At 41.8% G+C, this 15,911-nt stretch overlaps 1 protein-coding gene across 3 annotated transcripts in view; it reads right to left on the bottom strand.

Moving 5' to 3' along the window:
• The window catches only part of afap1 (actin filament associated protein 1), a 324,257-nt gene that overhangs the window by 60,497 nt on the left and 247,849 nt on the right, over nt 1-15,911 (bottom strand). For all 3 annotated transcript variants that reach the window (XM_069926525.1, XM_069926526.1, XM_069926524.1), the window contains exons 7-8: nt 4,611-4,703; nt 457-544 (exon numbers count right to left, since the gene is read on the bottom strand). In XM_069926525.1, the coding sequence (XP_069782626.1) occupies nt 457-544; nt 4,611-4,703 (181 nt within the window). The remainder of the gene's footprint in view (nt 1-456; nt 545-4,610; nt 4,704-15,911) is intronic.

The following is a 15,911-nucleotide window of genomic DNA, read 5'->3' on the forward strand; positions in this document are numbered from 1 at the left end:
TTTGCTTCATCTAACATGAGCTTTCATGATTTCAGCTAATACATCAACTCTGCCAAACAAACCAGAAATTAAACAAAACAATGTTTTAATCTTTTCATAGTTAGTGCCAAGAGAAAAGTAATCACAGAACAACCTTTCAGAAAGTCCTGGCACACGGAATCTGAAACTAAATACGCTTTGCAGGAGGAATTCACTGAGACAAGCACCATCACATTTCTCCCATCTCAATAAAGAACTCCAGCTCAAAACATCGACCATTCTTTTTCACAAACTATTTTCTCATTTGATAGAAATTACAATCCATTATATTCACCAGTGATTTGTACAGGACCATTATTTCACTTACACGGTGAGGAGAAAAGAATTAAAATTCTACATGGTTAATTGACAAGGTTGTATGACAGTTTCACAGAGATGTTGTTAATGCTGTGAAGACAGTAGCCTCTTTGGACTCACCCTGATCTTTGACATCTGTCATTCCAACCTGAGTTCCATTCTCCAAGTGTCCTTCACCATCTGAATTTGGCCTCTCTGAAGATAATTTCTGGAAGAACAAATCAGATATGGTCATTTGTATATTGGTGCTGACTCATCATGAATGTCACACATTTCTTCAGTGGAAACTGTAAAATGGCCTCATCCTGTTGTTCAGCACCATATTGTTGTAAATAAAATATAGGACAATTTTAATGCATTGGCATTTCTATCAAAGTTCAAATAAACTCTGGAAAGAAGTTCTAAAGAAAAAATGTCAATTAACCAACTGTAATGGACCACACTGCATGCAGGATTGATCAGGGGATCTGTAAGAAAATTCCCTGAGATAGAGTCAAAGGTATGATTTCCCAGAACTAATTCCTATTTCTCTGAGTTAAACAGAAAATCTACCAATGCTGGGGCGCACAATGGCTACAGAGAAAATGTGACAGGTGGAATTTCCTTTTTAGCCATTTCATGAGGAACTACATTCACCTGAGATTACCTGTGAGTACTACATAGTGAGGGTTTGTCAAATTGTGCAAGATTAGACCTTTTTTCAAAGATGATGGGCTTTCTTCTCTATTCCAACCCAGTGCAAGGATCCCAGCTCAGTCAACACCCACCACAGAAATGAGTGTTCTGTCCACTTTTACTCAAATTACTAGCCATTGATGTTTCATCAGGTTGGAATCCACAAGAGAATTTGACAATTTATATTAAATATGAATCTTGATAAAAGGTTCAGACCCAAAACATTGATTAACCATTTCTACCTATGGATGCTGATTTACTCGCTGAGTTCTCTATCTGCCTGAGAATACGAGTAGCCCTTGTCAGCATTCCAAGATTCTTGCCAACATTTCCACACCATTGACTTTAGTTTGTTACAAATTGCCCAATGTTAGAAACCAACATGGCTGGATTTAGCCTAATATGACCGTCTATTTTGTGGGGTTTACAAGGGGTGCAGCAGACAATTGCAGTTTACCAGCTTCTTGTCACCCAAGTTACAGCTTACTTAACTTGCATATTGGCAGTAAGAGCATAACTTGCATAAGGGAGAATCAACATTGCTATCATTGTTAGAATTCAACATTTCTTTGGTAGAATATTACAAATGAAATGTAAGACTATAAGAGATGCTCTGCCAATTCCTGCTGGAAGCGAATCTGTCTGCCTTGCTGCAGGCAAAAGAAATTTCATGTGATATGACACTGTTTCATTACTATGATAATAAATTGAATCTTGAATCTTGAAATGTACATGTAGTTGAAATAACCTGCAGTAAATCTTCACTGTCTTTCTCTGCTGAAGTCAATGACACTTACTTGACAGCTGTTCAACAGGCTTGACCAGCTCTTTCATGTGATCTGGACAGAGACTAACAGATGCCATACAGTTAAGCCTAATTATATCTTCAGCAAATTTTCTTCCATCCAGAATTAAGAAACCAAGTGATATTTTCCAAATCCATAGTCCACATACATTAAAACAGATTGTAGTATTTCACCACTACCCACTCCACACTACAAGCCAGGAGCACTTTTGTTTGGTTTAGGATCATGCTGTGGTGGGTGTTTACTTACTAATCCATCAGGCAACTCAACTCATTAGAGTTGAATTAGGGTGGCCATTTCTGTGAAGTCATTTGTAAGTGATCTCTGCAGGTTACGAACCAGAGAAAGTGCAAGTACTGTTCACACTCTATTGGACAGAATTCATTCAGCACCTTGGCTGCATATTGGTCCTTAAACTTGCTTTGCTAAATCTTTCAAATGATTCATGCATATGATGGTGCAATTCTTTCGCCCCATTACTGGAAGTGGAGGCTTTGGAAAGGGTACCCAAGATGTTACCTAGTTAAGAGAGTACGAGATAAGCAGAAATTGGACAAACTTAAATTCATTTCTCTGGAGCATTGGAAGTTGAGGGAGATCTGATGGAGGTGCATAAAATCAATAGAGGCATTGATAAGGTGGACAGTCAGAATTTTTCCAAAAGTGTCACACGCCAGAGGACCAGTGTTTAAGGTGCGGGGGAGAAAGTTTAAGGGAGATGTGTGGGGCAAATATTTTATACAGAGTGGTAGGTGCCTGGAATGTGCTGCCAGGAGTTGTGGTGGAAGCAGATACAACTGTAGATCTGAAGAGATAGACACATTAATACGAAGGGGATGCAGGGATATCTGTCAAGATTGTTTTGAACTTCATGTTCAGCACAGACATGTGGGCTGAAGGGCCTATTCCAGTGCTATATTCTACGTTCAAAATCTAATCATTTTCTATAGTCAGGCTTGACAATTAAAGCTGTTATCCCGGCCACACCAGTACAGAAGTGAGTTATCTTGCATTTTTGATAGAAGGTTAAATCCTTGAACTACTCAATCTCTGTTCCCCTTTATAGTTTGTCTGTGTCTGTGTAACAGAGTTAAAAAAGTATTTTTTAATGTGGTTGGTCATGTGACCAACATAGCATTGCTGAGATTTCTGAGGTGCAGAAAGGAAGAAAACCCAGAAGGCAGTTAATGTGTTATATTGTCTTCTACAGGGGAGCAAATAAATCCTGGAAAACAATTACACGAGTCATCTCTTTTTCTACGCCCTATACAAGTCCTGTATACCTATGTCTGTCTGTCTCTGCATGTGTGTGTGTGTGTGTATGTGTGTGTGTGTGTGTGTGTGTGTGTGTGTGTGTGTGTGTGTGTGTGTGTATGTGTGTATCTGTCTGTCTGTCTGTCCGTCTCTGCGTGCGTGTGTGTGTCTGTCCATCTGTGTGCACGTCTATGTGCGTGTGCATGTGTGTGTGTGTGTATTTGTGTGCACGCGTCTGTCCATCTGTGTGTGTGTGTCTGTCCATCTGTGTGCACGTCTATGTGCGTGTGCATGTGTGTGTGTGTATTTGTGTGCACGCGTCTGTCCATCTGTGTGTGTGTGTCTGTCCATCTGTGTGTGCGTGTATGTACGTGTGCATGAGCTTGTATGTGTGTGCAAGTGTCTGTCCGTCTCTGTGGGTGTGTGTGTGTGTGTGTGTGTGTGTGTGTGTGTGTGTGTGTGTGTGTGTGTGTCCATCTCTGTGTGCATGTGTGTGTGTGTCCATCTGTGTGCACGTCTATGAGTGTGTGCATGTGCATGCGTCTGTCCATCTGTGTGTGCGTATCTGTCCATCTGTGTGTGCATGTATGTATGTGTGCATGAGCGTGTATGTGTGTGTATGTGTGCATGTGTCTGTCCGTCTCTGCGGATATATGTGTGTGTGTGTGTGTGTGTGTATCTGTCTGTCTGTCCATCTGTGTGCGCGTCTATGTGCGTGTGCATGTGCGTGTGTATATGTAAGAGTGCATGTGTCTGTCCATCTGTGTGTGTGTGTTTTTAATGTTCATTTCCCTATGGAGGTCGGATAAAAGAAGACTGATTTTTCTGTCAGATGGCTAACACATTCCAAGACTACATGCACTCAGAACACAACTAAACCTTTTGTCTGGACTCTGTGTAATTATTTTTTTTCCCACACTTCTCAAGAAAAATCAAAAGTTGAGCCAATTCAACTCTATTATTAGCATGAAGCATTTAAGTTAAAGTAGGTAAGAAAAAGAGTTAGAGAAAAGCTACAAAAATAGATTGAAACTGAGACATGAACAAGAGTTAAAATAACAGCCAAAGACAAAAATATGAACACAGAGAAGAAATTAAATAGAAGGAAAATAGGGATAGAAGCTTCTGGTTTTCAAAATGATCCTTTGGTCAAAATGATCTCTTCATTTGCAGAATTCTTGGCCGCAGCTTGTAGAGCAGATGTTGAAAGTGAGGCTGATTCAAAAGAAAACTTTCTCAGGATAACTTAGCCCCAAAGGAGCTTGAATCAAAGAACAGAGTCTCATTCCACCTCTAATCTACACCCTGATCATCCATGCCTGTATATGATATCTCAGCTGATTCAGCAATCATTATTTTTTTTATTGTAGGCAGGTGGTAGTTAACCAAAAAAAGGATTCATCATCTGGATTTTGAACCTATGAAACCAATACAAAACTGACAACGTGAATGGCAGCTTTAATAAGTAGATCTTCTCCCCCAGGCTTTGTCATATACTGCAGCCAAGACTGGATAGTGGTCTGAAGGAAATCTCATTACCTTTTCCAATTCTGCCTTATTTACAGGAAAAATAGTCATGGATCCATCTGCTTCTGTTGTTACATTGCAAAGTACAACAACGTCTTTTATTACCTATAAAATAACGCACAAGAAGAAATAATGAAACAAAATAAAAATGTAAAGCCCAAAATCTCTCATGATCATAAATTCTCAATGTGTAATATTAGTAATATAATCATAAATTCTGACACAACTGAAGTTTAGTAACTTTATTTTAACATTGTCACTGGGAAATATCATATGCAGGAGAGCTTTTTATATTATGATCCACCTGAAAAGAGAACAAAGTCCTTCCTCATCATGTCCTTTAAAGCAAAAATAGGTCTAAAACAACATTTCCTTTGTTACACTCTTGGAACAATCCACATAATTTTGCTTGATTTATTCACACATACTGTAAAGATTGCAGATCAACTGGAAATTATTTTTATTTCTGTAATCCCTTCAGTTTATTACACAGAAGGAGCATTTACCTGAAGTTGTCAATCAATGTTTTCTTTAAAAATCCCATGGAATTGCTGTTTAGGTCAGCATTTTAAAATCAAAATTCTGCTAGTGATTGTTGGCATATTTTAACAGAAATGGAAGCTGGAATTTAATGTTAACCCTTTAAATATACGCTTAAAGAACTGCATTCAGAAACCATCTTCAAACTTGCTTCACACCATGTTACAGTTTTGGTGCAAAAGCTTTATTATGGTATTTGTTCTAGATTTAAATATCCAAAACTCAGTTTAGTGACATGCTTATATCCCTTCCACTGAACATTCAATAGCAATGGAAGAAAATCCTCCATTAACCAAAAAACAAAATACTGCATATCTGAAAGGCTTGAGCAAATGAACATGAGCTTCGCTTCTCTCCCCAAAAAATGCTGCCTGATTTGCTGAGCATTTTCAGCACTTGCCGTTTTACTGTAGTAACAGCAGCTTCTCCCTTCTCCAATCAACTGGCATGCCATACAAGGCTCATTTGCTAGCTCTTGACATCTGTCACTACAAACTTCAGAAACTGGTACAAAAGCATAGGTTTCTGAAGTGGTGCTCCACCATCAGAAATACAGTAAAATCCACTTTATCTGGAATTCAAGAAACAGACAGCCTCAAGCAGCCAGCCAAAAAAATGCAGAAAATAAACAAGTTAAAAATACGTACATTTAAAATTAGCACCACCTAGTTCGCCAGCCACACGACACGCAATCTCAAGCCACCAGCAAATTCACTTATCCGGCATCTACCAATCCCCATAGGTGCCGGATACTGGGGATTTTACAGTATTGTCTTGTGAATCTGACATTCCCTCGCATTAAGATGCAAAAGCATTATTTCAAGGAAGAGTAGTGGCACAATCTCCATTCCCTAGCCAAGTTTATCCATCAAGCAACAGGACTAAAACATTATCATATTAAAGGGCAACTTTGATGTCACTTCAAAAGTACTTAAGATCTGTAAAGCCTTAAGCAATGTTGTGAGGTCATGTAAAGTGCAGTATTTTTTCAAGTCTGTTTATAAACCGTCAACATTGCTACCAATAGGAGGAAGTTTTGTTCAGTTAGTGACTGGCATATTTAAAGAACCCATTTTATAGACAAAAATAAAATTGAAATGCTCCATAATGTTTTCAAAAGTGGAATAAAGCAAAAACTTTTAGAGTCGCAGTGCAACAGAAAAAAAAAACCAGTGCAAACATCAGTCCACAACAAAAGGGTGGTTATGGGAACCAGAGAGTGAGGGCAGAGAACAGGGCAGAAGTTCAAAAGCATGATGCAATGTGTTGTGAGCTTGCGAGGAAGGACCAGCAGGAGAGGAAACATAAATGTAGCCATTTAGAGGTTCTGAAATGTGTCTATTTCAATGCAAGAAATATTAGGAATAAAGGAGGTGAAGAGACCATGGATCAGTGCGTAAAATTACGAAGTGTTAGCCTTGGAGACTTGGCTAGAGGAAGGGCATGATTGGCTGATGCAGGTACAGGGATTTAAGTGTTTTAAAAAGAATAGGATGGGAGGTAGGAAAAGGTGGGGGGGGGAGTAGCATTATTGGTCAGGGAAAGTATCATGGCTTTAGAAAGAAAAGGAGTGTGGGTGGAAGTCAGAAATAGGAAGGGAGCTCTCACTGCGCTGGGAGTAGTCTCTATAGCCCTCGGGTCACTGTGGAGCAGATAAGCAGGCAAATTTTGGAACGGTGAGAAATTACAGGGTTGCTGACAGCTCCTGACTGCAAGAGGGATAGGTGGGGCTGAATTTGTCAGGAGTGTTCAAGAAGGATTCCTGACACAGTATGTGGACCAGCCGACAAGAGGAGAAGCCATAATGGAACTAATACTGGGAAATGAACCCAGTCAGGTGGCGGACCTCTCGGGTGGGGGAGCATTTTGGTGAGAGTGACCACAACTCCCCAAGCTTTAGCAGAGCTATGGATAAGGGTAAAAGCAGACAAGGTGGGAAAGTGTTTATTTGGGGAAGGTCTAATTAGAATGGGATGAGGCAAGAACCAGCAAGAATTGGAAGCAGATGTTCAAAGGTGAAAACACAGAACTAATGTGGAGTTCAGCATAGGTTTGACCCACTGGGCCAGGAAAAAGAGGGTAGGAAAAAGGGACCATGGTTAACCAAGCAACTGGTCAAGAGGAAGAAGGAAGCATACATTAGATATAGGAAGCAGGAAACAGGAATAGCTCATGAGATGTATATGGTAGCCAGGAAGGAGCTTAAGAAAGGACTCAAAAACGGGGATGAGAAGGCTTTGACAATTAGGATTGAGGAGAACACCAAGGTGTTCTATACATGTGTGAAGAACAGAAGGATGATGAAGATAAGGCTGGGGCCACTAAAGGATAAAGGAGGCAACATGTCCCTGGAAGCAGAGGAGGTTGGGGCTGGAGGGGAGAGGTCCTAAATGAATACTTTGCTTCAGTATTCATAAGAGAAAAGGACCTTCATCAGGGTGAAGTTGGAATAGGACAGGTTTGTGTGCTGAATGATATTGAGATTAAGGAAGAAGAAGTGTTAGATCTTCTTAAAAACATTAAGATTGTTAAGTCCCCAGGGCTGGACATGATATACCCAAGGTTGCTGTGGGGAGTGAGGCAAGAGAGAGCTGGAACAGTGGCTTTGATCTTTGAGTCCTCTGGCCACAGGGGAGGTGCAATATGGTTGCCTTGTTTAAAAAAGGTAACAGGGAGAACCCTGTGAATTATAAACTGTTAAATCTTATGTCAGAGGTGTTAAAACTATTGGAGAGGGTTCTTAAGAATAGGATCTATGAGTATTTGGAGAAGTAAAGTCTACTTAAGGATAGTCAGCGTGGCTTTGTGAAGGGAAGGTTGTGCTTCACAAACTTAATTGAGTTTTTGAGGAGGTAACAAAAGAAATAGATGAAGTTAGGGAGGTAGATGTGGTCTACAGTGATTATCCAAAATGGTCGGGACCAGGCCCATTTTGGATAAATGTTTTTTTCGGAAAACAGGTCATTTTTAAAAAATAGGCCAGTTGCAACAGCAAATCACTTGTAACACTTTTTAAACAACAACAAACAACAAGGGAAGGCTTTTCAAGCATTAAAATAATGTTTAATTCTCACCAAAAATTGCTGGCCCCGCCAAACACCAACACCTCCCCACCGAGGCCCCGTTCGTGCAGGGTCCCCAAGGGACCTGATCCTGCCCGGGTGCCTGTGGTCCCCTCTGCCGCCGGAAGTTCGAGATCTGCTGCTGCTGCCACCAGGAGCCCAGGGTCCGTGGTCAGTTCAGCTCCAAAAACTTTGGATAACTGAGGGTTTTGGAAATCCTCATTTATCCAAAAATTTTAAAAATTTCATATAACTGAGGATTTTAGAGTATCCGATTTCGGATAATCGGAATTGTACTACACTGAAACCCCATTAGAATGTGATTTATTAATCCGTGGAATCGCTTATAGCGTGAGTGTCTGTGGACCCAAACTGCTGATGATAATCAGCTGATGACCCAACTCCCCGCGCCTGACAGCCCCCCTCCCCGCTGCCCCTGCTCCCCGGCGCAGGACTTCAGGGCAAGAGCAGCTGGCGCGGGACGCCCCTGCCTCCATTTCCCGTGGCAGCTGTCCCTGTCCTGAAGTCCCGCTCCGGTCACCCTGCCCCGATCTCCCGTACCGGCTGCCCCTGCCCTGACATCCCGCACTGGCAACCCCTTCCCCAAAGTCCCATGCCTGTTGCCCCGACCCCAATGTCCTGTGCCAGCAGCCCCTGTCCTGACATCCCACGCCGGCCGCCCCTGCCCCGACATCCCACGCCGGTCGCCCCTGCCCCTAGGTCCCACACCGGGTGGCAAGGGCAGCGGGGAGGGGGACTGACAGGCAGCGGAGAGGGGGACTGTCAGGCAGCGGGGAGGGGGGTCTGTTAGGTACAGGACCGGGGCAGGGGCGGCCAGCACAGTACGTCAGGGCAGGGGCAGCCGGCGCGGGACATCAGGGCAGGGTAGGTTCTGTCAACCAAATAACCTACCAACCTGCATGTCTTTAGGATATGGTTGAGAAACTGGAGCACTTGGCAGAAACCTACAAACCACAGGTAAAACATGCAAACTACACACGGACAGAACCGGGTCAGGATTGAATTCCAGTAACCAGTGCCATGAGGCAGTAGTTCCACTGGCTGCACCACTGTTGCAAATCAAATGGTTTAATTATTCACGATTATAGTGAACAGCCACAGTGCTTTCCAAATATCAATATGATGGACATAAATGAAATAAAGGTCAAAAGTTCTTTGAAAATGAAGATCAAATAAGGATTTGGTTATTTAATCCGTAATGTTGCAAATCACTTCAAATAAATAACATTACGGGTTTAATGTATCATATATGTTGAACGTTGAGTGAGTGGGAAGGGGGTTGAAGGAGGGAGGGAAGGGAGGGAGGAAAAAGGGGAGAAAATGACACTGTGTATATTCAAGAGAGAAATGTTTGTGTGTATTTTGGTGTATTTGATGTCCTGACGCTCTGAATGGTTCATAGTGTGAAAAATAAATTTAAAAAAATTACAAAATAGTTGTTAAGAGATGTTCCACACAACTTGTTTGCAGGTCCTCAGATAGTGGGCCATTAGGAGATTCGAGAGCATGTGAGGCAACTATGAAGGATTAACAGTGGCATTTCCTGATTTTGTCCCTGGCAGACAGCCTGGCTGTAGAGCTCGTCGAAAGAATCAAAGACTTGTTAATCCAAACCAGGGCTTTTATTAGCAAAAGACAGGAGCTCTTCACAGGTGGCCGACCAGTCCGGAATGATCCGACCTGGCTAGGGACACAACCCTTTAAGGCCCAGACAGTAGGCGTGGCTAAGCTCTCAGCCAATCGCTGTAAGCACAGTCGAGATACTGTAACTATATACACTATATACATTGGTGATAGATCTGTATTATCACACTGGCCAAATGGAATTGATACCAAAAATTCAAATGCAGGTTGCAGTTAATTTTCTAGCAACAACAGATTTATAAATCAGGACAGAAATATAATGTTTAGTAGGTTTCTTTTTGGTGTCATGTGGGACCATGCAATCATTTACAAATATTCTGAAAGGACCTACTTTCTGAGTTTTGCAGATTTTGGTTGCCAACCTGTACAAAATTAGACAGGTAATGGAATATCTATCAGATAATCAAATATCCAAATGAGGCCTTAACTGTTCTGCACTGTGTTCTCAGTGGATTCTTAATCTTCAGTAATCTCTATGACAAAATGTTTAGGCAAAGCCAGTACAGATTATTCAAGGACTCCCTCTGAAATCTTCCACAAAACAATGCTCGAGTTATTCACAGGGCATAACCTTTAAAGGATCATTGTTTAAACAATCATTGTTCACAACTGATATCATGTACATTACATACATCTTGCAAAATATATGTAATGATTCACAGTTTAAGGATGTTAATGTAAAATTTGTACTTATTTCCCTGCAGACCATCTGTCAATTAGTGGGGAATGTTTTAAGAACTGACACTAAGGTTGTCCTTGACTTCCATTCTCACTGTGTACAGAAGATCCAATTCCACACAAAAAAAAGAACCAAATGTGAAGGGGTTTGATCCTATACTTTGTGAAGTTGTTAAACCTGAGCCATGTTTCAGCTAATGCTCTTCCCAAGGCTTTTTGATTATTGATGCTCTGAAGCTCAATTAATTCTTCTTTGTCTTTTGAAAGATGCAGCAAGGTTACCTCTATAACTACAAAAGACTAGATGATCTCATCATTCCAGAATGCATTTCTACATTGCAAGTTGCAAGAACTTTGTTGTGAATCATTCAATGGGTCCATGACATCTATATTTTTAACTCAACTATTTTTTCTGGGTCCAAATGAATCTCCAATAAAATAGCATTTAAAATTTTCATTATGATCCAATCCCACAATGGGCTTCCAGCACCTGTTCCTTCCTCCATTTCAATAATCGGAGCGGTACGGTTGGCATAGTTGTTTGTGCAATGCTGTTACAGCGCCAGTGACCCCAGTTCAAATGTCGTGCTGTCTGCAAGGAGTTTGTACGTTCTTCCTGTGTCTTCATGGGTTTCCTCTGGGTGCTCCGGTTTCCTCCCACCCTTCAAAACGAATGGGGTTATAGCTCAATTGGATGTAATTGGATGGCAAGGGCTTGTGCGCCAGAAGGGCCTGTTACTGTACTATACGTCTAAATTTAAAACAATTAGAAATGTAAAAAATTAAGCCATTTCATTCCTTTAACTTCTTTTGATGAAGGCTCCCGGGGCTTAAACATAAACTGATTCTCTATTCACAGGTGCCTCCTGAACTGCTGAGGGTTTCCAGCTTTTTCTTTTTTTTAAGTTTGGACTTCTATCATTTGCTATTTTTGATTTTCAGTTCAGAGAGATATTCAGGTGTTCAGAACTGCATATGTCGGTGGTGAGGGCTTGGGAGGAGCAGGGAGAGGAGACTGGTCTTCCTGCGTTCCTCCACGGGGTCCTACTGCCTGGGCCATCCTGTTGACAGTCTTGTGCAGGTTTAAACCACCTGTAAAATGGGAATGGTGCCGGTGGCAGCTGCAGTGGCAGGTTTATTTTTAACATTGTGAACATCCACAGAGGTCCATGCCCCAAGATGCCAGCTCCAGTGGAAGTAGTGGATAGCCACAAGGCATCAGAGCAGAGTACACCATTCCGCCAAGAAGGAGAAGCCTGGGGAAGAGCCTGACAGGCTAGGAGACCACAGTTGTGGGCCAGCAGTGAAGCTGGTGAGTGAACGCCTCACACCAGGTCACGGGCTGCTGGCAACAGTCTTATGGGAACCGGGCACCGATGATGAGCAGGGTTCCCCTTGAAGGGCCGCAGATGCTGACGGCTTACTTGTATCGGGTATTCAGAATTAGGGGCCAAGGAGTGTGACTTGGATGCTTGGAACTCAGGTTCACCACTGGAACAGACAGAAGGCTATGTGGGTTAAGAGGTTATGAAGCACAGGAGGAAGAGGTGGGATCACAGACTTTATGGGCAAACAAAAGTCAACAAATTTTGGGTATTCGTGCCCATGACCAGAAATAAACTTTGAACATGAATCTCTGAAATTTACAATATAGCTAAAATATCATGAAAAATTAAAATTAAGAAATTTACTTTACACTATTTAATAGAAATGTAATAAACTTGCTCAAACATTTTTTGTGCCCTTAATATCACAGCTAGTAGAGACCCTGACTCCCTGTGCCAGAGACCCGAGTTCATTCCTGTCTGTGCAGAGTTCACATGTTTACCCTATAACCATGTAGGTTTCCTCTGGGTGATCTGTTTTCTTCATACATTCCACATTGTCAGATGGATTAGCCACTGTATATGGCCCCTGCTGTATCAGTAAGTGGAAGAATCTCGAGGAAGTAGATGAAAATATGGTGAGAATAAAAAACGTAAATGGGATTAGTGGAGGGTTACTATAAATAGGTGGTTAATAACACTGGATAACAATTTTTTTTCCTACAGTTTGCTTCCTGAAAAAAAAATTGAGGATTATAATAAACTTCAAGATGAACACAAAAATAATTTCATGTTTGCTGCATCATGTAGGAAGTTGGAGAAGGATAAAATGACCTTTTATTGAATTTAGCAGGTTTAATCGCATAATGATGCAGATACATTGCGTTAATTCAACTGACCTAAAATTGTTTTGGCCGCTGATTTTCATTTGTACTCAGCATCTGATCCCTCTCGTGCTAGTGTCCAACAATAGTCGGCCAGCATTGATGGATTCCAGTTGACCTGGTACTGCTTTTCCATGGTTTCAATGTCCTGGTGAAACCTTTCACCATGTTCGTTACGGACTGCAGCAAGATCAGCAGGGAAGGAGTCCAAGTGGAAATGCAGAAAATGAACTTTCAGTGGCATGACGCACTTTATGGTTTTCTATGATCGAAGTGTCATTGAAAATATGACAGGAAATCACAAAAATAGGTTATGACTAAAAAATGGTATGCAATAGGAAATTACTAAGGTGATGTTCATGATCAGCGGTCCAAACTCCATAAAATACACCCAAACATCTTCTGGAAGAAAAATCTATGTTGATAAGTGTAATCAGTGCAAAGGACCAAGAGTGTTGTGTCTATGTTATATCTCACTATGACTTTAAAATTAGTTCTCTTGACAGCCAGATAGTTTGCTCAGCAATAATTATTTTCTACACAATTAAAATTCATCTGGACTTCATACAACAAACTGAACCATTTTCAAAGTTCGATGCCACATCTTTAGTTTGTAAGGTACTGAAATTCATGTCGGTTCAAGTTACTTCTTCCTTGCAGTGGAGAAAATTGGAAATAGTGGAGAAGTGAGGGAACACTAATAGCAATTTGGGGCTTTCTATCACAATCCAAGTCTATGCTAAAATTCTGAAGTTAAGGGCAATTGGACAAAGGAATGACAATGAATACAGGCAGCTTCATCAACTTTACACTCTGGAAATTGGACCACGGATGTGTGCTGCCCACATGTTAGCAGAAAGAAGCTGACTGCTAGAAGAAGAGGAGAAAACCAGGCAAGATTAATTGTTTAAGCTTCAGACTGAAGAAAGATCATATAATGCTTTGAAAGGCATTTCCAAAGCTGACTTTGGATCAATAGGGATGGAATATTGTGGAGGCTGAATGAAGAATAGAGTTTTGTTTGAGCAATGTAATACAGTTGCCATAACATCCTGAATTGAACAGTAAAACAGCAGCTGCATCACAGACTGGGAAAAGATCAGATTCCACGGAGAATTGAGAAATTGACAGGTCTTCCCCTATCTAATTTGTACATTTAGTCTGATAACAAACCTCATGTTCTCTCAGTGCAAGAACCTCCCACAAAACCAACAGAGACAGGCAGGGCCAGGAATAGTTGGCCAAATAAAAATGCTCTGTATAACTACTGGAACAGCGAACCTCAATGACCAATTCTCAGCCACAATTCAAAGTCTGCCAGAGTCTGGATGAACACCAACAATTACAAACTTTGTGGGGAAGGCCATTTTAATATGGCTCTGCAAGTCAAGTCAAGTAACCTTTATCATTCAAACCATGCTCGCACGGTAAAGATGAGATAGCGTTTCTCCAGGACCACAGACATATTTACATAAATATAAGTTAGAATAGAAGTTAAACACATTGAAATATTAAGACATATACAGAAAATGTCCACGGTACACTATCCACATATGTTCTGGGAATTCAGAAGCCTGATGGCTTTGGGGAAAAAACTGTTGCCCAATCTGGACGTATGGGCCTGAGTGCTGCAGTACCTCCTACCCAATGGCAGAAGGGAGAAAAATTTACATGAGGGGTGTGTGAAGTCCTTCACAATGTTTATTGCCTTTTGCCTGTGTCGAATGTTGTAGATATCCTTCATGGTAGGAAGAAAGCCCCCAGTGATCTTTTCCACTGACTTCACTATTCTCTGTAGGATCTTGTGGTCCGAAGAGGTATAGCTTCCAAATCAGGCAGTGATGCAGTTGCATAAAGTGCTCTCAATACATCCTCTGTAGAATGTAGTGAGGATGGAGGGTGGAAGATGAACTTACCTCAGCCTTCGCAGGAAGTAGAGGTGCTACTGGGCTTTCTTGGCTATGGAGCTGGTGATAAAGGACCAGGAGAGATTCTCCACCAAGTGCACTCCAAGAAACTTGATACTCTTGACAATCTCAACGGTGGAGCCGTCAATGGTCAGTGGAGAGTGGGCCCCTGGGCCCTCCTGAAGTCAATAACTATCTCTTTTATTTTATTAACGTTCAGATACAGGTTGTTGGCTCTGCATCAATCTATTAGCCACCGCACCTCATCTCTGTACGCTGACTTGTCATTCTTACTAATAAGGCCCACCAGTGTCATCAGCAAACTTGATGATGTGGTTCGAGCTGTGTTTGGCTGCACAATCACGGGTCAGCAAAGTGAACAGCAGTGGACTAAGCACACAGCCTTTGGAGGGGGGAGGCTTCATGTTCAGTGTGATGGTCTTGGAAGTGCTGCTTCCGATCTGGACTGGTTGAGGTCTCCCCGACAGGAAGTCAAGAATCCAGTTGCAGAGGGTGGTGTTTAGACCCAGCAGGCTCAACTTCCTTATCAGGTACTGAGGTATGATTGTATTGAATGCTGATCTGAAGTCGATAAACAGCAGTCAAAGATACGAGTCCTTATTTTCCAGGTGGGTAAGAGCTAGATGGAGGCCAGTAAAGACAGCATCATCCATAGATCTGTATGCAAACTGCAGGAGGTCCAGGAAATTGATGTGCCCCATGACGAGTCTCTCAAAGCACTCATGACGATGGACGCGAGTGCGACAGTCATTGAGGCAATACATAGACAAATTCTTCGGCATGGGGACAATGAAGGCAGCTTTGAAACACGTTGGGACCATGGTGCTCCCTGGGCAATGTTAAAGATGTCGGTGAGAACATCAGCTAGCTGAGCCGTACATCCCCTGAGCACTCAACCAGGAATGTAACTACAATAGTAATTCTCCATTAGTGAGTAGCAGCGCTGCCCCACAGATCAAGTGATAGGGTTCTACCTATGACTATGCGGGTTTCCCCAGAGAATTGCAATTGCAATTGCAACATCCAAAAGGCAAGCTGGTTGGTAAGTTAATTTGTCTTTGTAATTGCCCAGGAATGTGCGGGAAGGGTTCAAAATACTGGTCACCTAACTATAGGAAAGAGTACAGAGAAGATTTACCAGGATGTTGTCGGACTTCAGGAACTGAGTTACAGGCAAAGGTTAAAAAGGTTGGAACTTTTTTCCCTGGAGTATAGAAGAATGAGGGGAGAT

Source organism: Narcine bancroftii, chromosome 3 (assembly GCF_036971445.1).
Source record: "Narcine bancroftii isolate sNarBan1 chromosome 3, sNarBan1.hap1, whole genome shotgun sequence".
In the NCBI taxonomy this organism is placed as follows: Eukaryota; Metazoa; Chordata; class Chondrichthyes; order Torpediniformes; family Narcinidae; genus Narcine; species Narcine bancroftii.